The sequence below is a fragment of the Hevea brasiliensis genome, chromosome 18 (assembly GCF_030052815.1).
Source record: "Hevea brasiliensis isolate MT/VB/25A 57/8 chromosome 18, ASM3005281v1, whole genome shotgun sequence".
In the NCBI taxonomy this organism is placed as follows: domain Eukaryota; kingdom Viridiplantae; phylum Streptophyta; class Magnoliopsida; order Malpighiales; family Euphorbiaceae; genus Hevea; species Hevea brasiliensis.
Genome location: NC_079510.1, coordinates 20,763,672 through 20,787,794, shown reverse-complemented (window position 1 = coordinate 20,787,794; position 24,123 = coordinate 20,763,672). Strand labels below are relative to the sequence as shown.

The 24,123-nt window shown below is 33.7% G+C and overlaps 1 protein-coding gene across 5 annotated transcripts in view; it reads left to right on the top strand.

The window, feature by feature from the left end:
• The first annotated feature begins 18,454 nt into the window (after window positions 1-18,454).
• The window catches only part of LOC110634683 (pre-mRNA-splicing factor ATP-dependent RNA helicase DEAH1), a 39,929-nt gene continuing 34,260 nt past the window's right edge, over window positions 18,455-24,123 (top strand). Inside the window, exons 1-10 of one of the 5 annotated variants that reach the window (XM_058140984.1) lie at window positions 18,455-18,665; window positions 19,657-19,758; window positions 19,937-20,067; window positions 20,179-20,406; window positions 20,530-20,601; window positions 20,876-20,962; window positions 21,355-21,388; window positions 21,516-21,573; window positions 21,684-21,743; window positions 22,814-22,885. In XM_058140984.1, coding sequence (XP_057996967.1) covers window positions 19,662-19,758; window positions 19,937-20,067; window positions 20,179-20,406; window positions 20,530-20,601; window positions 20,876-20,962; window positions 21,355-21,388; window positions 21,516-21,573; window positions 21,684-21,743; window positions 22,814-22,885 — 839 coding nt within the window. In that variant the 5' untranslated portion in view covers window positions 18,455-18,665; window positions 19,657-19,661. Of the gene's footprint in view, window positions 18,769-19,656; window positions 19,759-19,936; window positions 20,068-20,178; window positions 20,407-20,529; window positions 20,602-20,875; window positions 20,963-21,354; window positions 21,389-21,515; window positions 21,574-21,683; window positions 21,744-22,813; window positions 22,886-24,123 lie in introns of all 5 variants that reach the window. The other 4 variants (XM_058140983.1, XM_058140980.1, XM_058140981.1 and 1 more) reach the window with 4 other exon arrangements.

The following is a 24,123-nucleotide window of genomic DNA, read 5'->3' as shown; positions in this document are numbered from 1 at the left end:
TGCATTGAAGATATAGAAGCATTACCTATATAGTGAGAAGTGCTACATATATACGGATCACAAGAGTTTGAAATATTTGCCAACCAAGAAGGAACTCAATCTGAGACAGAACAGATGGATTAAATTTCTTAAAGATTATGATTATGTAATCGACTATCATCCTTGGAAGGCAAATATAGTGGCTGATGCACTGAGCAGGAAGTCTATAATGGTTTTGAGAGCATTGAATGCTCACTTGTCCTTAGCTCCAGATGGGACTATTTTGGCGGAGTTGCGTGTAAAGCCAAGCTTGCTACAGCAAATACAGGAAACACAGATAAGGGATGAAAAGTTGATGATAATTATGGGTAGAGTTAAAGAGGGGAAAGAGACTGATTATGAGCAGAAAGGAGATGGGTGCCTACATTACAAAGGCAGAATTTGTGTACGAGGAGATGAACAACTGAAGAAGAATATCCTGACAGAGGCACATAGTAGCTTCCATGAAATGCACCTAGGAAGTACCAAGATGTATCATGACCTGAAGACACATTATTGGTGGCCTGGAATGAAGAAAGAGATTAGTGATTTTGTAACCAGATGTTTGACATGCCAGCAGGTTAAGGCTGAGCATTAGGTTCCATCAGGGTTGTTGCAACCCATATCTATACCAAAATGGAAATGGGACCGCATCACCATGGATTTTGTCATTGGGCTACCATTGACACAAAAAAAACATGATACTATATGGGTGATTGTGGATAGATTGATCAAGTTATCTCACTTCCTACCATTTAGAGCCGACTACTCACTGGAGAGGTTAGCAGAAATCTATATAGCTGAGATAGTCCAGCTACATAGAGTGCCGACATCGATCATATTTGACCGAGACCCGAGATTTACTTTGAGGTTTTGGAAGAAGCTACAGGAGTCGTTGGGCTCTCAACTGCACTTTAGTACGGCTTTTCATCCGCAGACGGATGGACAGTCTGAAAGGGTGATTCAGGTAACCCTTAGAACTTAGTAAATTGCTATAATTGTTAAAGGAATGATAATAATGACATGACATGAATGATATGATAGGTGCTAGAGGATATGCTTCAGAGCTGCATTATGGATTTTGAAGGAAGTTGGGAAAAGTACCTTCCTTTGGTAGAGTTTGCATATAATAATAGCTACCAAGCCAGCATAAAAATGGCTCCATACGAAGCATTGTATGAAAGGAAATGTAGGACTCCCTTATGTTGGACAGAATTGGGTGAGGAGAAAGTAGTGGGCCCAGACTTAGTGAGACAGACTGAGGAAAAAGTGAAGCTCATCAGAGACAACCTGAAAGCTGCCTCAGATAGACAAAAGTCATATGCTGATCTGAAGAGGAAAGACATAGAGTATGAGATTGGCGATAAGGTGTTTCTCAAGGAGTCGCCTTAGAAAAAAGTGCCAAGGTTCAGCAAGAAGGGTAAGTTAAGCCCTAGGTTTATTGGTCCATATGAGATCATTGAACGTGTGGGTCTAGTAGCCTACAGGCTAGCCTTACCACCTCAGCTGGACAAGATTTATAATGTGTTTCATGTGTCAATGCTCAAGAGATATAGGTCAGATCCTTCACATGTCATTTTAACAGAAGAGATAATTTTGAAACCTGATTTGACATATGAAGAAGAGCCAATTAGAATCTTGGCACGGGAAGTAAAAGAGCTCAGAAATAAGAGAATTTCATTGGTGAAAGTCTTATGGAGACACCACAACACGGAAGAGGTGACATGGGAGAGTGAGGAGAAAATGAGGTAGCAGTTCCCTCAGTTCTTCACATCAGGTAAATTTTGAGGACAAAATTTTATTTAGAGGGAAAAAATTATAACGCCCTCACTTTAGGTAGTCCATATATTCTACTGTTTCGATGACTAACGTCTGTTCAGACAGCCAGAATGTCTGAAACTAAAGTTAAACCAGAGTGAGGAGACATAAAATGATGGAATAAAGGCTAAGAAAAATTAAAGAAAAATGTAAGAAATGAAATGTTAATGAGTTAAAGGAGCCGGAGTCACGACGATGGGTGACCGTATCGGGAAGCGACCGTGAAGACAGTTGACGACCCCAGACCCACAAGGAATCTTATGAAATAAATTTTTAGGACTAAATTAAAGGTTTACTAAGGTATAAATGACATTAAAAATTTCAAAGAAAATTCAAAAAAAAATTATTAATCGGTACAGATAAAATAACCCGACAAGCTTAACGAATGGTATTTTGGTCATTTCAACCCCAGAGTTGGATTTTGACCTAAATGTCAAATAGAATGAGAGAGATTAAAATGCATAAAATAAATTAGATTATGAAATTATGTATAGAAATGGGAAAAGAAAAGAAAAGAAAAAGGAAATGAATTATGATGTAAGCATGATTTCATGCTCACCTCATGCTAACCTAAGCATGATGTAAATATTACATCATAAAAATTTAATACATTAATCATAGGATATATATAACATAAGATGAAAAACTTTAATTAATTAAAAGCATTTTCTCCTTCATATTCTTCCTCCTTACCGTCCACCATAACTAAAGAACTCCCTTCTATTTTCAAGCTTTTGAGCTTGATTTCTTCCCCTTTCTCACCATATTTTCCATAAATCCCTTCATTAAAAATCATCCCCACACCTTGGAGAAACTAGTAGTAGTAACAAGAAGGGAAGGAATTGTAGTTTTGGTAACTTGAAGAAGTGTCCATTAAAGGTTAGTGCCTAATTCCTCTCCTTTCTTTTATTAAACATTGAATTGGTATTGAGATGAGTGGAAATTGCAAGGAAACAAAAGAAATTAATAAGTTTATGAAGAAGTAAATTTTGGCAGCCTTAATGAGAATGGGGACTTTGATGACTTTAATTGATATAAATTGAGTTAGTGATGTTGAGTGATGAAGTTAAATGTATTAGAAATTGAAGTGCATTGAGTATGTTTGAGATTGAAACTTTGAGTTAGGTTTTTGACCTAATTATTGGGGCTTTTGTGATATTGCTTGAGATTGACCTTGTTGGGATTAATTGTTGCTTATTAGAAGTGCTATGAATGCTATGTGTAGTTTGGGAGATTGGAGGAAATTGAATTGGGAGTGTACTCTTCATGCAGGTTGTGGGACTTTTTGAGTCTAGTGTTGTTTTTGACTTATAACTTGATTTGTGTTGCTTCAATTGGAGATGAAACTAGGGCCAAAATGCTTTATTTTTTATGAAGAAACTATGCCCAAATTCTATTTATAAATTGACCTAATTACTACTTGAATCCGACTTACCAAATCCTGAACCAAAAAAAATGACTAAATGAACAGCAGCTGTTCATTGAGCCATAACTCTCTCTAGAAAGGTAAGATGACCTGATTTTTACACCATTGGAAATGTTAGACATAGGAGCACAATTTTCATGAAGAACACAGAACCCAGAATTGCCTCTAACCAAACCAATTTGCTAGCACAATTTAGGTCACAAAACTGTCCAGAACCAAATTGCCTAGAACTTTTTGGACATAGGCTTATCCGACCAGTTTTGGCTAAAAGGCCATAACTTAGTCTAAAAAAAATCCAAATGCAGTGAAAATAATGAAAAAATATTTATAAGACATAGATCTACAATATTGATGTTTTGACCAAAACCCAGAAACCAAGGAAACTAGGTTAATTGATTAGGTAAAATTAGCATGTAAATTCTGGAAATTGCCTAAGTGACCTCTTGACCTCAGAACAGTTTTTAGAGCATATCTCCCACTAGGAAACTTCAATTGGAATGAGCCAAATTATTCTAAAAACCTTAGAAATAGGGCTCCAACTTTGATTCATAAACTTTCTTAGATTATGAGTGTAAGGACCCTAAAATTAGAGTTAAAGCTACTGACTTGAACCTGAACCCTAATGGTATAGGGTACATGAGTCTAGGCCAGTAAATTGGCCATATCTCAGTCTATACAACTCGAAAAATTGTAATTAAAAAATTTGAGTAATCATAAGACATAGGGTAACAACTCTTATGAAGAACATTAGGCCTAAAAGTGGCTGTAACATGTCTAATTAATTAGACAAAAATGAACTCCAGAATCTGCCTGAATTTGGACCTAGAAAAAGACTATGAACTAGTTATGGTTATTTGATCATAACTTGAGTTCTAAAACTCCAAATGACATGATTCAAAAATGAAAAAAAAGACAATACATAGAGGGACAACTTCCATGAAGGAAGTGTGGTCAAATAGTGGCCACATCTTGACCAATTTGCTAGGTATAAATAATACACCAAATTTGGACCTAAAGAAAGGTTCAAGAAATTGTTTAATACCTAATATGTAAATTACCTACTTGAATTACTAAATGCTTAAATTACATGGAAATATATGTGGGACCTACTTGCCACTACAAATGGACATAAATTTTATGTAAAGTAATTAATAATATTAATTTGCCCAAAGTATACCTAGACTCGTATATATAGCTTGGATACCACTTAGGGACTACCGATTGCAATACTGCTCACATGAATGATCATTGATAGGCAACAAATGTCTGAGATGGTTGTTCTACTGGCTTTATGCCTACCTGCTGGCCTTGTGCAAAACATGACTTATGTATACTTGATAGATATATGGATGTTTAACTAGTATATTCCCTGGTATCCAGCCTTTATAATATGTTATAGGTTACTTGGGCACTGATATGAATTTAATTAGACAAAAATCAAAAGGAATAAATATAAAAAAATCCTGATAAATTTAAATGTTTCCAAAGATCAATAAATATGTAAAAGAATCAAATTTTATGAAATCATACATTGACTAAATATTTTAGAATATTTTGTTACTTTTATTTTAATTTATGCACCACTAAGCAATTCGCTTAGCGCGTTAGTTTTCCATCGCGTAGGTATTGGAGAATTTGACCAGACCTGCCATTGTCTGGTAGTCACCTCAGTAGTTTGTATTTTATTGGTAGGACCCATGTATTAGATTCTGTATTTTTGGATTATTGTACATAAACAGAATATAATTATATTTTAGATTGTAAATAAAATTGTAAATTATTGTGTATGACTTTTTATATGAATGAAACATATATCATTTTCTTGAGATTATATGTGTTAGACCTAGGTGTCTTAACCCATATTTTGATGATAATAAATAATTAGTGTGCTGCTAATATACTTTGGAAGTATTTGTGTTGAGCTTGTAGGCCATAGACTTAAAATTGCCAAATTGCTTCAAATCAAAGTTAAGGAAGTGCAACATAAGGAAGCAAACATTTATGGGAACCTACAATGTAACTTTTATTTATTTTATATCTTGTAAATCTCATTTTATTAATTATGTTGGCTCAATTCCAGGTGGTACTAAGAATATATTGTTCAACTTAGTTTTTACCTAATTTTTTATTAAGGGAAAATTAAATAAATTTTTCAAATATGCAAAATTAATTTTGAGAAGTATTTTAGTTGCAAAATACATTGAATTAGCTTTCCAATGGTTCAAACGGATCAAAAATCCAAGTTCGGATAAAAAAGTTACGAGTTTTTTAAACTGTTAATTTCCTAGTGTCTTTACTTGTAATTTTTTCTTGACCAAGGGGGACTAAAATAAAATCTTCACATTTGAAAAATGCAAATTTGCTTTTGAAAGTGTTTTCATTGAAAAGTTTCTCAAATTAGTTTTCCAACGGCTCAAACGGATCGAAAATCCGAGTTTCGGTCAAAAAGTTATGCATTTCCGAAGCCTAAGTACCCTTTTGACACTTTTTGTCTGAAGAGCACTTCAGCAGCCGAAGTTCACTCTTTAAATCATAGTTTTTAAGCGTTAAAAGTCATTTTATCCAGAGAACACTCCGACAGTCGAAAGTGAGAACTTCAGCAGCCGAAAGTGACTTTTCAAAAGCAATTTTTTGGCACTTCAACCTTCGACAGCCGAAGTAAATAACTATGGCAGCCGAAACTGGGTTTCTGCAACTCCAATGAGCTTTGGGTGGTTGAATGGCTAGTTTTGCATTTAATGCGGCCCCAATGACTTTTTTTTTTTTGCAAAAACTATAAATAGACACCATTTATAACTGGAAACAAGTTAAGACAACAACAATCTTTTGGAAATTTATTGGGTTCAAAAGATTTTGTTCATTCTCTCTCTCTAGAACTTGAGCTACCATAGTTAATGTTGAGAACTTGATATTTGAGTTGTAAATGAAGGAGCGGAAGCATGAAAAACACAAGTTTAGATCATTGAATTCAAAAATTTTTCATCTAGGGTCACATGCATCATGCAAGATTCATTTTTATCTATTTGATTTCAATGATAAACAGCATATTAAAACTCTTTTAATATATTTTTGGATCTACATTTGCTATTTAAGATTTTAGAATTAACATATTAATTCATTAGAACCCTAAATTAGATCAAGAATAGGTGCACTAATCTTTTGATGCACTGTAGTATGTTTTGCACCTTTGGGATGCGCCTAGGACACCAGATGTTGTCCCTCTAGCTTGTCCACACTAAGATCACCAATGGCAGTCCCTTAAACAGCTTCTAAAGCTTTTCTAATCAATTAAAAAATCAGGTTTTACCTTTTGAGAGATTACAGATGTAAACAGACCACTAGAAACATTTTCTAGTATTTTTAATTCAAGAGATTGTTGGTAAATCTCTTTGAATTAATGAGAGATGAAGAAGATGAGATGAAGAAGATGAGAAGAAGAACACTCCAAGGGTGGCGACACCAAGAGAATACAGCAGCTTGTGTTTTTAGATTTTCATAACAATACATTATATTGCTAGGTCACCACTTTAAACCCTTGCCACATGTCACCTTCTAATTGGCTCTAGGTTTAATTGACCTAATCACATTGTGCCAAGTGTCAAATCTATATTTAATCTTGACTTTAATCATCTTACATGATTAAATGACATGTGGTAAGCTTATTTGTAGTGCCATGTGTCACCATCTCATGGTGCCACATGTCACTCTGTAAAATGACCAAAATACTCATGTGTCTTAATTTTGAGTTCTCAACCCAAAATAATTATTTCTCTTCTTCTAATCAATTTATATCAAATATAAATTAATTAATTAATTAATCTCTATTAATTAATTTCTCATTAATTAAATTCATATTTAAACACTTTAAATATAAATTTAACTTATATTATAAATCCAATAACCTAGATTTGGTTTCAAGTCACGCTAGAGACTTTGCAATTTAATTGCAAACCAAACCTATTTAATTAATCAATTAAACTCTTTAATTAATTAATTAAATCATATTTAATTTGGTGATTACTTGTGTATGTGTGTGACTTATTAGGCTTATCACTAATTGGCAATGAGACATGATATCAACTCTTAATATCATCAGAACTCTTTCTTACCATAAATGATTTCTCTAAATCATTTTATGCACCTCATAGACTATGGTTAACACCTAGCATAGCATGCCATGGCCACCCAATCAGTAATAAGGTTTACCTTAAATGAACCTATAATCATATGTTACCATGCACTAGAATCTTTCTGTTACAAAATCCCAATTCGAGCTGGAGTCATGGTTTATGTCAAACCCCATTTGCTATGAATATTATGTTCTCTTTTAATTCCAGTTCTTGATTAAAAAGATTTTCTCATCAGAAACTCTTTTCTGAATAAATCTATTTGTCTTGACCAGGAACTTAAAATATCAAGAACAATTAAATGAACATAGGATTTTATCCCTATTTACTTAGGGTAACAGATTCCATCTTGATCAACACCTACCTCCATATATAACTAGTAAGAGCCAACACATGCCCATATACCCATACACAGTACAAGTATGAAAGCAGTATCAAACTCAAACCACCTATATACAAGATAACTGTGTTATCTCAGGTCTAAAGATTATATGCACTAATATGATTTATGACAATACATTGACAAGAGTAAACTTCATGTGCTTATCATAAATGTCACTGGTTCGGCCTACTTATCATGTATAAGTGCCTATCATGTTTGTTATATGGCATGAGACTCACCATTCCATCTTATTTACATCTCATATAAATAACTTGGGAACAAACATGATTACAATCTTTCTGGATAAGTCATGTCCTTATTATGAAGTATCATCGATTGTGAACCAATTTATGATACTTTGTGCTAGAAATACTGTCACTCATATTCTTAACAACTTAAGAATAGAATTTCTAACAAAATATCAAAGGACCTTTTCTATTACACATAAATTTATTATGTAAATGGAAAAGTGAAAATGCCTTTTATTAATAAAACATGTATAAGATACATACAAAATGATATGCTCTAGGGCATACTACTAATAATCTCCCACTAGCACTAGAGCCACTCATTACAATATCTTAGACCCATCTTCTCAAGATGTCAGTCTAGCTGAGTTTGTGACATAGGCTCAGTGATTGGATCAGCTGGATTTTCAGCTGATGCTATTTTCTACATGGCTACATCGCTTCGCCCAACTATTTCTCTGATAATGTGGTAGCGCCTTTCTATGTGTTTGGATTTCTGGTGAGATCGGGGTTCCTTAGCCTATATGACTGCTCCATTGTTGTCACAGTGAAGTGGAACTACTGACTCAATGGAAGGAACTACTGCAAGTTCTGTCACGAACTTCTTTATCTAAATAACTTCCTTTGCAGCATCTGATACAACAATATACTCAACCTCGGTGGTGGAATCTGCAGTCGTACTCTGTTTGGAACTCTTCCAACTGAATGCACCTCCATTACAAATGAACACATACCCAAAGGTAAACTTTCTATCATCAATATCTGATTGGAAATCAAAATCAGTATAACCATCCAATTGCAAGTCACCACCTCCATATATCAAGAATAAATCCTTAGTTCTTCTCAAGTACTTAAGGATATTCTTGACAGCTATCCAGTGTTTTAAACCTGGATTGGATTAATACCTGCTAGTCAAACTAACAGCATATGCGATATCTAGCCTAGTATACAACATTGCATACATCAAACTTTCAATAGCCAAAGCATATGGAATCCTGGCCATTTTATCTCTTTTTTCAGGTGTCTTTGGAGACATCTCTTTAGAAAGGTGCATATCATGTCTCATTGGTAACAATCCTCTCTTGGAATCAAGCATGTTAAACCTCTTTAACACCTTTTCCAAGTATAGACTTTGGGATAAACCAATTAATCTTTTTGCTTTATCTCTATAGATGCGAATCCTAAGAATATAGGTTGCCTCCCCTAAGTCTTTCATGGAGAATGTATTTGACAACCATACCTTTACAGTTGTCAACATACCTGTGTCATTACCCATCAACAGAATATCATCTACATATAAGACAAGGAAAGTGACAGCACTATCACTAACCTTCTTATATACACATGGCTCATCCTTATTTTTGATAAAACCAAATGATGTAATGGCTTCATCAAAACGGATGTTCCAACTCCTCGAAGCTTGTTTCAACCCATAAATGGATCGCTTTAGCTTGCATACTTTGGAACCATCTTGGGATTCAAAACCCCTAGGTTGTTCCATGAAAATATTTTCTTCAATGTATCCATTGAGAAAAGCTATTTTGACATCCATCTGCCAAATCTCATAATCATAGTATGCAGCTATTGCTAATAGAATCCTAATTGATTTAAGCATGGCAACAGGTGAAAAAGTCTCCTCATAGTCGAGTCCTTGCCTTTGGCGAAACCCTTCCGCTACCAGCCTTACTTTATAGGCCTCTACCTTTCTATCAGAACCAATTTTCTTATACATGGAATCAATCTTGGATTTCATAGTATCAATCCATTTTGAAGAGTCTATATCTGATATAGCTTCTTCATAGATAAGTGGATCATCTCCATGATCTACTTCTTCATGAGTGGACAACTCTTATTCTTCTTCATGAAGGAAACCATATCTCACTGGTAGGTGAGATACCCTGGTTGTTCTATGAGGAACAGCTGTAGATGTTTCATCAATAGGTGTAGGTTGACTAGATGGATCTATATCTATCTGATCTATTGGTTGGTCAGAATTCTCCAATTCCAACTCTATTTGCCTTCCTTTTCCTCCTTCTTGAACAAACTGTTGTTCAAAAAATGTGGCATCTCTACTTATCACAACCTTTTGTGATGTAGGCAAATAAAATAATATCCAAAACTATCTTTTGGATATCCAACAAATCGACCCTTTTCTAATCTGATTTTCAGTTTATCTGTGTTCAGCTTTTTGATATAAACTGGACAATCCCAAATCTTAACATACTTAAGACTTAGTTTTCTTCCATGCCATATCTCATAAGGTGTGGAAGATACTTATTTTGATGGAATCCTATTCAGAATATCCAAAGTTGATTCTAATCAAATCCCCAAAAGGAGATTGGCATATCAGTATAGCTCATCATAGTAAATACCATATCCAATAGGGTATGATTTCTCCTTTCAGATACACCATTCAGCTGTGGTGTTCCTAAAGGAGTCAGTTGGGAAACAATGCCATACTCTCTCAAGTATTCATCAAATTTAGTACTTAAGTATTCACCTCCACGATCTGATCAAAGAGCTTTAATACTTTTTCTTGTTTGATTTTCTAATTTAGATTTAAATTCTTTGAACTTTTCAAAGGATTCATGTTTGAATTTCATCAAATACAAATACCCAAACCTTAATTTATCATCAGTAAAGGTAATAAAATAATAAAAACCACCTCTAGCCATTTCTTTAAATGGACCACATGCATCACTATGTATTAGCTCCAAAATATTTTCAACTCTGAGCCCTTGTCCAACAAAGGGTGATCTAGTCATTTTACCCTGAAGGTAGGATTCACAGGTTGGAGTAGGTTAAGAACCCAATGAGGATAGATCCCCATTTTCTCCAGTTTTGTAATCTTATATTCTGCAACATGACCTAACCTTAAGTGCCAAATATATTTTGAACTTGAGTTGATTTTCACTATGGCATTGCATTAGTCATTTTGCCCTGAAGGCAGGATTCACAGGTTGAAGTAGGTTAAGAACCCAATGAGGATAGAATCCCCATTTTCTCCAGTTTTATAATCCTATCTTCTGCAACATGACCTAACCTTAAGTGCCAAATATATTTTGAACTTGAGTCGATTTTCACTATGGCATTGCATTCATTTAGATTACTTGCATTCAATTTGTGTTTTTCATTATTATCCAAATAATAAAGACCATCATTCATATAACCCGAACCAATATATTTATTTCCAAAATAAATATTGCAAACATCATCGGTGAACTGAAATTCATAGCCATTTCTAGTCAAACTAGATATAGAAATTATGTTCTTAAAAGCATCAGGTACTTATAAAATATTATCCAAACACAAAACATGTCCAGACATGTAAAAAGATTTAGATCCTATGGCTAAAGCTTTAACAGTTGAGCCATCGCCAATTCGCAGTCTAACATCTCGAGAATGCAAGCTGCTACTATTTGCTAGTTCCTGCATATCATAAGAAATGTGAGAACTGGCACCAGTATCTAAAACCCAAGCTGTAGATGAACTATGAGTATCATCAGAATCTAAATAACAAGATATGGACATACCTTCTGAAAGTGTATCCTTCTTATCCTTCAGAGAAGCAAGATACTCTGGGCAGTTCCTTTTCCAGTGCCCATCCTTCTGGCAGTGGAAACACTTTCCTTTGGCTCCATCAGCTTTAGTCTTCCCTTTCTGTTTAGCTATTTTCTTGAAAGGAGCAGGAATCTGAAGTTTCTTTTTCTTATTGCCCTTCTTCTTGTTGGACTTTCCAGCAGTAGAAGATGCAATCAAAGCTACCTCTTTTCCTTTATTGCCCGACATATTTTTTTGGGCAATAACCAGCATGTTGAGTAAACTAGCCAAGGTGCATTCCTGATTAGTCATATGAAAATGTGTCACAAAATTCCCCAATGACTCAGGAAGGGACTGAAAGATCAAATCCGTCTGCAGTTGGAAATCCATGTTAAAGTCAAGATGTTCCAGTTGCTCAATCAGCCAAATCATCTTGTGGATATAATCCCTAACATTTTGTCCCTCAGACATCCTCATGCGGAACAGCTGCCTAGATATCTCACACCTAGCATTCCTGTTGTGCTGACCATAAAACTCTTGTAGGTGAATGAGGATCTCACTCGCACTCTGCATGTTCTCATACTACTTCTGTAACTCATTACTCATAGAAGCAAGCATGTAACACTTGGCTTTCATATCATGCTCCTTCAACTTGTTCAAAGTTTCATGTTCCTCTTGAGTGGCCTCTGGAGGTAAGGGACCAGGAACATTTGAGTTTAGAACATATCCTATATATTCAAGGTTTAGGACAAGTTTAAAATTTCTTAGCCAATCAGATAGATTAGGTCCTGTCAACCTATTTCGATCAAGTATGCTTGCAAGGATATTGGATGGTGGTGGTTGTTATGTGCTCATTATTATCAGAAAATTAACTTCAGAAAATTAACTCCAAAAAAAACCAAATTAATTAGTAAATATATCATGTATTTAACCAAATGATTATGGTCTTTTAATCAAATTGGTCCTCCCACAAACTTAGCGAATCCTACACTTCCAAAGTAGAAAATGGAAATCCCAGTTAGATGGATTTCTAGTGGGTGATTGAGTGCTTATAATTCTATTGATCATCCTCAGGTACATCTATTATTGAAATTACAATAAACTATAAGTGAGCAACTTCTTGCCCATCAAATCTCATGTGAGGTGCAATCCTTTACCTAGCCCCTAATGCTCAAAATCTCAAGTACATCCATTATTGACTTATCTTGCATTAGTTAAGTTGATCCCATTGAGCCAATAATTATGCAAATAATTTTAATGTCCTCAGGTACATCCAAAAATTGGCCACCAAACCATTTACATATTTACAACATCTCATGCTTAATAATTATTCTTAAGAAAATCTCTTAAATTAATTGCATCATATGCAACTATTTAAAATTTCTTAAAATAATTATCCCAATAGAGGGCCCATGTTATAATTACTTTAATTATACCATTTCCAACTTAATCATTTGTTTGGAAGATTTTGTGGTCGTCCTAATTACTATTAAGGTATCACTTTGCACATTATTCAATTAGCATGCATATATCATATACTTGCATACATTCTCACACATCTCATGCATTCATGGATAATAAATATGGTATGATCATAAACTTTCTAAGGGATTCAATTCTGAGCCACCAAGAATTGAATCAGGGCATTCCTAGGTGCATTTCATTCATTCATATTACAAGAGTTGCTGAAGGAGTACATAATCAACACTTGATCTTGAATTCCTCACACTTGTCCCACCAATGCTCTTGACCTCCTTGATCTTCTTACAATCCAATTATATAGTAATCCTTGGCATACCAAGGCGAATTTATAAGAACTAAATAAATGAAATTACAACCAAAAAATATTACAACCTTTATAATACATGCCCAAAATAAATTAAAATAAATTAATTAATTTACAACCCAAAGAAACATAAAAGAAATAAATCCAATCACATTGGTCTTTTATAGTCTATGACCATCCATCATGCGTATCACTATTTAACATTAAATAAAACATACATACTTAAATTAAATTGAATATCCCATATTCAACTTAAAAATCCAGATTTGAATATGATTCAAAAACATTTAAAAATTTAGATTTGAATCACATTCAAACAACTTTAAAAATTCAGATTTGAATCACATTCAAATAACTTTCAAAATTCAGATTTGAATAACATTCAAACAACTTTAAAAATTCAGATTTGAATCACATTCAAACAACTTTTAAAATTCAGATTTGAATCAAAATTTAATTATGTGATTAAAACAACTAATTAAACATTTTAATTAGTCATAAGATGAACCTTAGAACATGTAATAATTGCAGATTCCAAGGCCAAACCATGCGCACCACTTTGGAGACTGTTGATGTGCACCATTGATGCTGATCAACCTCATGCCGCAACCTTTGCTTTTGCAACTAGCAATGAATAATCATCTCATGATCAAATCACACAATTAAATCATATATTAAACAATCTAAATGGCAAACATAGTGGCTCTGATACTAATTAAAGGAGCGGAAGCATGAAAAATACAAGTTTAGATCATTGAATTCAAAAATTTTTCATTTAGGGTCACATGCATCATGAAAGATTCATTTTTATCTATTTGATTTCAATGATAAACAGCATATTAAAACTCTTTTAATATATTTTTGGATCTACATTTGCCATTTAAGATTTTAGAATTGATAGATTAATTCATTAGAACCCTAGATTAGATCTTGACAGGTGCACTAACCTTTTGATGCACTGCAGTGTGTTTGGCACCTTTGGAATGCGCCTAGGACACCAGATGTTACTCCTCTAGCTTGTCCACACCAAGATCACTAATGGCAGCCCCTTGAATAGCTTCTAAAACTTTTACAATCAATTAGAAAATTAGATTTTTCCTTTTGAGAGATTACATATGTAAACAAGACACTAGAAACAATTTCTAGTATTTTTAATTCAAGAGATTGTTGGAAAATCTTTTTGAATTGATGAGAGATGAAGAAGATGAGAAGAAGAACACTCCAAGGGTGGCGGCACCAAGAGAATACAGCAGCTTGTGTTTTTAGTTTTTCATAACAACACATTATATAGCTAGGTCACCACTTAAAACTCTTGCCACATGTCACCTTCTGATTGGCTCTAGGTTTAATTGACCCAATCACATTGTGCCAAGTGTCAAACCTATATTTAATCTTGATTTTAATCATCTTACATGATTAAAAGACATATGGAAAGCTTGTGTGTAGTGTCATGTGTCACTATCTCATGGTGCCACATGTCACCCTGTGAAATGATCAAAATACCCCTGTATCTTAATTTTGAGTTTTCAATCCAAAATAATTATTTCTCTTCTTCTAATCAATTTATATCAAATATAAATTAATTAATTAATTAATCTCTATTAATTAATTTCTCATTAATTAAATTCATATTTAAACACTTTAAATATAAATTTAACTTATATTATAAATCCAATAACCTAGATTTGGTTTCAAGTCACGCTAGAGACTTTGCAATTTAATTGCAAACCAAACCTATTTAATTAATCAATTAAACTCTTTAATTAATTAATTAAATCATATTTAATTTGGTGATTACTTGTGTATGTGTGTGACTTATTAGGCTTATCACTAATTGGCAATGAGACATGATATCAACTCTTAATATCATCAGAACTCTTTCTTACCATAAATGATTTCTCTAAATTATTTTATGCACCTCATAGACCATGGTTAACACCTAGCATAGCATGCCATGGCCACCCAATCAGTAATAAGGTTTACCTTAAATGAACCTATAATCATATGTTACCATGCACTAGAATCTCTCTGTTACAAAATCCCAATTCGAGCTGGAGTCATGGTTTATGTCAAACTCCATTTGCTATGAATATTATATTCTCTTTTAATTTCAGTTCTTGATTAAAAAGATTTTCTTATCAGAAACTCTTTTCTGAATAAATCTATCTGTACTGGCCAGGAACTTGAAATATCAAGAACAATTAAATGAACATAGGATTTTATCCCTATTTACTTAGGGTAACAGATTCCATCTTGATCAACACCTACTTACATATATAACTAGTAGGAGCCAACACATGCCCATATACCCATACACAGTACAAGTATGAAAGCAGTATCAAACTCAAACCACCTATATACAAGATAACTATGTTATCTCAGATCTAAAGATTATATGCACTAATATGATTTATGACAATACATTGACAAGAGTAAACTCCATGTGCTTGTTATAAATGTCACTGGTTCGGCCTACTTATCATGTATAAGTGCCTATCATGTTTGTTATATGGCATGAGACTCACCATTCCATCTTATTTACATCTCATATAAATAACTTGGGAACAAATATGATTATAATCTTTCTAGATAAGTTATGTCCTTATTGTGAAGTATCCTCGATAAATTCATTGTTCTGAGAGTTCCTTCAAAGTTGTTGTGAGCACCGATTGTAATTTTGAGTGTAATAAAGCTTTAAATAGCTCTTGAGTGTAAAGGGATTTGTAAAAGAGTAAGGGTTTGCTCTTGTGGTGATTGTAAGGGGTTTATTCTTCACCCAAAGAAGAATTTTAGTGGTGTTAACTCTCAAGGAGGGCCTTGAGGAGAGGACGCAGGCTTGGGATAGCCGAACCTCTATAAATCACTTGTGTTATCATTCTTCCTTTTCTCTTCTTTGTGTTTAAATTTCTTTTAATCTTTACTTTTGCAATTAGAACCCAATTCACCCCCCCTCTTGGGTTGCTACAAGGGACAACAATATGAATAATTATGGATAGCATGATACATAAGAAAGTGAATGGAATATGAATTATGTTAATAGGTGAATAGTGAAACTCGCCAGATGCTAATAAAACAAAGGAGACACTGTCCGGATTTCCAGTAAAATAAATTGTGATATAAAAAAAAAATTTTCCACACATGGATAACCTGAATAAATGAACTTTAAAATTTATAATGGACATGACAAGATAAGATAAGTTGCTCCGGCATCGAATGTGGCACTTTTTACTCGGCTATACTATAGACGGGCAAAGAGCGTCACAGAGATAGTTATTTGTATTATAAAGGAAGAATATATGTACCTGATGATGAGGGAATTAAGAAGAGCATTCTCAAGGAAGCACATAGCAGTATTTTTGCCATGCATCTAGGGAGCACAAAGACGTATCAAGAATTGAAAACTCATTATTAGTGGCCTGGTATAAAGGGGATATTGTAGATTATGTGACTAAATGCCTGATATGTTAGCAAGTTAAGGCAGAGCATCAAGTTCCATCAGGATTGCTGCAACCAATATCGATACCAGAGTGGAATGAGATTGCATCACCATGGATTTTGTTATTGGTCTCCTTATGACCTTCTAACACAGAAGAAGCATGATACTGTATGGGTGATAGTTGACAAGTTAACCAAGTCTGCTCATTTTCCACCTGTTAAGACCAACTACTTATTGGAGAGATTAGCTGAGTTATACATTAATGAGATAGTCCGGTTACATGGAGTGCCTGCATCGATCATTTCTGACAGAGATCCGAGGTTTATATCACGATTATGGAAGAAGTTGTAAGAAGCTTTAGGCACTCAGTTGCATTTTAGTACTGTTTTCCACCCTCAAACTGATGGTCAGTCAGAAAGAGTGATCTAGATACTTGAAGATATGCTTAGAAGTTGCATTATTGATTTTGAAGGAAGTTCGGATAGATATCTTTCATTGATGAAATTTGCCTACAATAATAGTTATCAATTCAGCATAAAAATGGCACCATATGAGGCCTTGTAAGGAAGAAAATGCAGAACACCTCTGTAATCAAAATTCTTAAAATGTAAAATCGAATCAAACCAAACCAAACCAAACTAAATTATCTTAAAAATCAAACTAAATTACCAACTTAATGCAGTTCAGTTTATCAGTTCAAACTGAATAATACTCATCTTTAGTATTGCACGTTTTTCTAATGCAACTTATGTTTCGTTCTTACTATTAGTCAACTATAATTTCAATAAGACATTTTCCTTGCTTAATTAAAAGTAATATAAATTAAAGTATTATTAAAGTTCAAAGTAATTAAGGAAAATAAATAATTAAATAATTAATTTATTGACACAATAAAAGTTAAATACCTTATACAATAGTAAATTAGACTCTGTTTGGTTCAATTTTATGGTAAAATTTATTTCATTTGCAAATGAATTCTATGATAGAATCCATTTACAAATGAATTTCTTTATTTGGTATATTTTATATTAAATATAAAATTTATTTCAAATAAAATAAATTGTATTTAGAATAAATAAAATAAAATAATATAAAATAAGAAGATAATTTTATCACTTGAAATATATGATTTTAAATTTGAAATTCATTTGTAAATTTTGATATAATTTGACTTAGTTATAATAAATTTTATGGAATTAATTATTAAGAATTCTCAATTTTCATTTGAATCAAATGCTAAAATTTTAGATTTATAAATTAATTTATCAAAATTTTATGAAATTCATTTATATCAAACACTAATGTCAACATTCACTTCTTTACTTTTTCTTTTTTATTGTAATGCAATATTATTTTAATGTACATCCTTTCTACTTAATAAAAGTATTTAATTTATTATGAAATAAAAAAAATACAACAACTTTATTATGAGAATTTCTATTAAATAATTTATAAATTTATTTTTAATAAAAATTCATGCGTAGCATGAAAAATCGACTAGTATTTTTACGAAGCGAATTGCATGAGAGATTCAGGATTGAAAAACACTTTTTCCGTCTATGTCCACGAAATGAAAATTAAAATGGGCTAAAAATAGGTATCAGGTGCGGAGTGGGCCGGGTTCCGAACAATTGCCATTGCTGTTTAAAGTTTTAGCCCATGTTTAGAACCATCGTTAAGCTAAAAAATTCTCCCAGCAGCCGTACTTTTTGCGTCGCTTTCTGCGCTGTTATCGTTCTCCCTTACATCGCTGTCGTTCACCATTGCCGTTCTTACGTAACTCTCGTCGTCGCTGTTTTTCACAACTTCGACGCCATCGCGGAGCGGTTTAGTTGAAGTGAAGGAGGCCTGACTGCCTTGTCCACATCACGGTCGCTGTACAGTGTAGGTGAATTGGCTTCTGTTTTTAGTGTATCAATGGCTTCAGAATTTAGTAACCAATCGGCTGGACAATGAGTTTGGTGCTGCCGTTATTAATATTTTGATGGTTTTTAGTCTTATATTCCCCTTCTATCTAATTTAGATAATTTATATAAATCATTTTGACCGTTCAAAATTTTAGGGAAGGGAAATGAGAATTGGGAACTGTATAAAGATTGTTGCAATTGCAAGAATGTTAAGTTGCCAAATGCACTTTTTTTTATTGAAAAGAAAAGGGTTCCCATTTTTTTTTCTGTGTTTTTTTAGTTAAATGAACTAGTAACTAGTTTAAGCGAGGAGAAAATACTGAGTTTGAGTGAGAACAGGTGTGTCATATTATGATAAATTAGGGTTGTAGGCTAGTTCTCAATGCCATGCATGTCATTGAAATTTAATTATTTGTTTTAAGTGAAGGAACAAATGGAAGATCAGTGGAATTAAATTTTCTGTGAATGGTGCAGATATAAAAGTGCTCTGAATGATTTGAGCTCAAGTTTGGCTCATTTGCTATGCAGTGCCAGTCAGTCCATTTCAGCAACTTTGGTGAATCTATGATGATTTTGTTTGTAGCTTTAATGCATTTAGTAATAGCTAAAATGACATTCTTTCTTCTTCCGGTACCTTTTGAAGCTTAAGGCATAGAAGATTCACTCTGCTTTACTTGCTCAAAATGAACATGAAGTTGGGTGGTCCACTTTAATATTATACTTTATAGATATTGGATATGTTGATTCTGATAAACAAGGGTGGTGGTGCAAGACTAAGGTTGATTTATTCTGATGTGGAAATTGTGACTTCAAACTGTGGATTCTTGTGACACAATCTGGCTGCATTAGCCCTAGCATAAAGCCTGCAATGGATGAAGCCTTGTTTACTGGGATGCTGCATTTAATATTTTAATGAAGCTTTTAACTGATTGTTGATTTTGATTGGTCTGTTACATCATCTTATGCAGATAAAATGGGTGATAGTGATTTGAGGACATGGGTGTCTGATAAGCTAATGTCATTGCTAGGGTATTCACAGGCCACGGTTGTTCAGTACATAATTGGCCTATGTGAGTTACTTCTGCACTCTTTATTTTGCTTGTTATATACGTGAGTGTGTGTGAGAGTGCATGTGACATTTTTCGGGTTCATAACTTATCTGAGAACTGAAAATAATGAAAATAGTGGAAGTATAATTTTCATGTGTAATAGATATAATGTATTGAGTTAGAAGTCACTTCTATGCAGCTAAGCAAGCAAATTCCCCAGCTGATGTGCTGGCCAAGATGGCAGAATTTGGATTTTCATCATCAACTGAAACCCGTTCTTTTGCTGAAGAACTTTTTTCTAGAGTACCCCGCAAACAATCTGGTTTAAGTGTGAGTTCTTATTTGATGAAATGGAGTTGCAAATTTGGCTAGCGTCTTAGGCTTTGTTGCTATAACATTTCTCTTTCCCTTATTACACATATATTTACCTTGTTTTCCCAGCTTTATCAAAAACAAGAAAGGGAAGCAGCTATTTTAGCAAGAAAGCAGAAGACATATACAATTTTAGATGCAGATGATGACGATGATGACAATGGTGGTGGTGGTGGTGGTGGTACTGTTTTTGATGACAAGTCTTCAATTGCATCTGCCTCTGAGCCCAGAAGAGCTGATACACATAAGAAGCGATTTAGGAAGAAGATTGATAGTGAGGAGGATGATGACCATGAGGCAAATTATTTATATTCTTACTGATAGAATTTGCTTTTATTAACAAGCTGGCTTATGTCACTTCTAACAACATGCCTCTTTTTCTTTCTTTCTTTATCATTTTGGCCCAATGCAATGCTGCAGTTGCTCAGAGAAGTGGAAGAAGACAGGCAAGTTAGACAGCGGACTTCTCAATATGAAGAGGATGGTTCTGAGGTATCTCCAGTTCTTGAGATGCAGGCCCTTTTTTAAATGGTCATATTCCTTGTTCCATTCATTAAAATTTTTTATAAAGAAAGCTGTTGCATAATTTTTTTATAGTAAGATTCTCATAATGAGTTATGACGTTATTGATCACAAATACTTGAATGAGTTCACAAAGTTTATTTATTTATTTATTTATTTTTTTTGTGACTGATATATATTTAGATTTTTTATTTATTATTTCCTGTAAAATTTAAATATGGCATTTATGTCTTCTGGCTTGCAGTCTGAGGAGGAAAGACTGCGTGATCAAAGAGAAAGGGAGCAATTAGAACAAAATATCAGAGAACGTGATGCTGCTGGCACTAGGAAGGTACATATTTGCGCATAATGATCTAGATTGGTATTTTAGTTGCAATTTTGCTGTTATTACTGGGATCTGATTGGACTTTCTATGTTTTGCTAGTTTATTCTCTCTCTCTCTCTCTCTCTCTCTCTCTCTCTCTCTCTTTTATGTGAATTTGTTGAAAACGTTGCATCTTAAATGCAACCTTTGAATATTCTTCCTCATCTCACATCTATCTGCAAATCCATTTATAATTACTGGCTTCATAGCTGGCCCACTTGACATGGAAAAGACTTGGCTAGGATAACCTGGATTGTGGAATGTTTTCATGTCTTGCCAACAAATATTACTTGCTAACATGTTTAATGTTGTAGCTTGATGTCACTGATATTGCTTATTTATTTATTTATTTTTTACAGCTAACAGAGCCAAAGTTGACAAAAAAGGAGGCAGGTATAATATCTTAAACAGTTTTGTGCAAACAAACACACAATTAAGAAGGCCTTTTACACATTATAGTTCATTTGAATTGCGTTATCTCATCTTCCCTCCTTAAGCTTTTTTCCTTCTTCTGGTGCAGCAGAAGAGGCATTTCGAAGATCACTGGCTTTGGAGGAAGATGGCATTGACACTTTGAGGTTTGTCATTTGTGCTTTAGTATCTGTTGCATTTTTTTGAAGTTGTATATATATATATATAAAAAATATAATTGAGCTGTTCTAATCCTCTTTTCTTGGCTTTGATGCAGAAAAGTGTCAAGACAAGAGTACCTAAAGAAAAGGGAGCAAAAGAAATTGGAAGAACTCAGGTATCATAGAATACATATAGCAGTTAACCATATTGCATGTTGCTGTTGCCTTGGTTTAGTCTTTCTGGTTATAGACTAGACTACTTTAGCCAAAATGTGAAAAAAAGAAAAGAAAAGAGAACATATGGTTGATTAGTTGCAAAAATTTTAAACTTCTACCTGCAAATCATAGCCATCAAACGGGCATGAGGGGTGCTTGGGGGCCTTTTCACAATGTTTTGAGGGATATGAGGTACTCATTTATTAAAATATGTGGAAAACACTTGCACCATGTTTTGAAATTGCAAGTTGTAGTACTTGAATACAAAAAATCCAGACATTCATATTAAAGCATCACCAGTATTAACAAGAAGATGCACTAATAGAGATCATTTGTGCTTGATTGTCAGCATTAAGTATTGTGCACAGAACAATGCAGACAAAAATAAGTTACATTTTGTGTTCACATTATCAGTCATGAAAGAAATACAATGATAAAGATCATTTGTGCTGAGAGAGCATCAGAAATAAAAGAACTGAAAGATGAAAAAGAAAGATGACTGGGACATTAGAGCTCTGGTGCAGATAAGATATAAAAAATGGACGTGTAGTGACATAGAAAAAACAAAAAGAAAACTGAAGAAGAAGATAGAAGGATGGATTAGAAAAAGTGATGGTAGCATCCAATCATGCAGAGCAAAGGCATAAAGTAGTAGAAGCAGGAGCAGCAGGTGGGGGAGGAGGCCATGAATGTGGAACCAAATTGCAAAAGCATGAACTAATAAATTACTAAAACAAATAAAAAATAAAATAAAGAAATAACAATCCCTTAAGCCCCTTAGGCATGGCATTTCTAGGTTTGTTAACTATGCTGCAAATTTGGACTGGAAAATAAAATGAAATTTCTCTAGCCTTTCAGGCACCCGGCTGGACACCTAGACATGTGCCAGAGTGTTACTGGCACCTCTAGGCATTGGGTGCCTCAGTGTGCCTTATCAACTATGCTGCAAATTTCAGTTAACTGGTGCATATGATTTTGTATTTCTCTGTTTCTACGTCTTATCATTTTCATTTATGCATGTGTGTTTCAGGGATGACATAGAAGATGAACAATATCTATTTGATGGCGTGCAACTTACTGAGGCAGAATATCGTGAACTAAGGTAATATTTTTGATTTATTTCCCATGTTAATATTTACTTTTTCAATAGAACTTCCTTCTACATGTAAACAGTATACCGTCTCCCCTTTTTCTTTTCATTTACAAACTGAAACTAGATGGCTGCAAAATTAAAAAAAAAAAAATTATGAGTTGTTGATAGGTGTATGATAACAATCATCCTAGAGAGTTTGTGATGAAACTTGAAACTTTATTGGGTGATGTGATTTTAACTGGTGCATGCAAATGGGCAATGGCTTCACTCTTTCCTACTCTCCCTTTCTCCCCTCGCTTAAATCCATGTGATATCGAAACCTAGGTTCTCAATTTAAATATCATAATTCAACTTAGAACTCAATAACCTTTAGAGGCCTTCTAAATATTGTCTAGATCATAATGGAAAACAAGGGAACCAATTTGATATTCCCAGATTCGTTATTATTATTCTATAATTACTGCTGTAATTGCCGTAACTACCAATATGGACAATACAGTTTGATATAGACAATACAGTTTGATATTGTGGTTTGGATCTCCAGATTTTTTTTTTTGCTTCTCTCTTTCTCTCTCTCTCTCTCTCTCTCTCTCTCACACACACACACACACACACACTCACACTTTAAATCTTAAAAAGAAGAGGAAGTAGGAATGAAGGAGGGAGGGAGGCGTGCACTCTGGGCTGTGCTATAAGTAAAGAGAAATGTATTGTTTCACAATTTCTTTTCTTTGCCTTATTGTTCTTTTAAAGCCTTAAAATTCATAGAGCATAGTGCTTGTGCTTTTACTTTCATTCATCTTATATGTAACATAGGTTGAATCTTTGTTGTTATTAAACTAATATTAAAGAGAAAATAATATTGCAAGATATATTGTTAAGTATTTTTGAACAAAATTTATTATGTAAATGGCTAAAATGATTTTTTTGTGGAAAGTGATATTAGATGTTGAGTATACGTATATTTGATATTTGATCAGAAATTTGAGCCATTTTGCTATTATATAGGAAAAATACTATAGTGTTGTCAGTTGTTACTGTTACACCTTGATTGTGACATCCGGAAATGGACATGATGAAATTGTCGATGTGTTTGTGATTATGTCTGCAATTCCAAGCCTTGATATTAGGGGCTATAAACTTATTTAAAAAAAAAAAATTGTTGAGTGACTCTACTAAGGCATAAAATTATGATCAAGTTTCCTACTAATAGAATCACCAAGGAAGAATAATAGTTGGGAATAGGT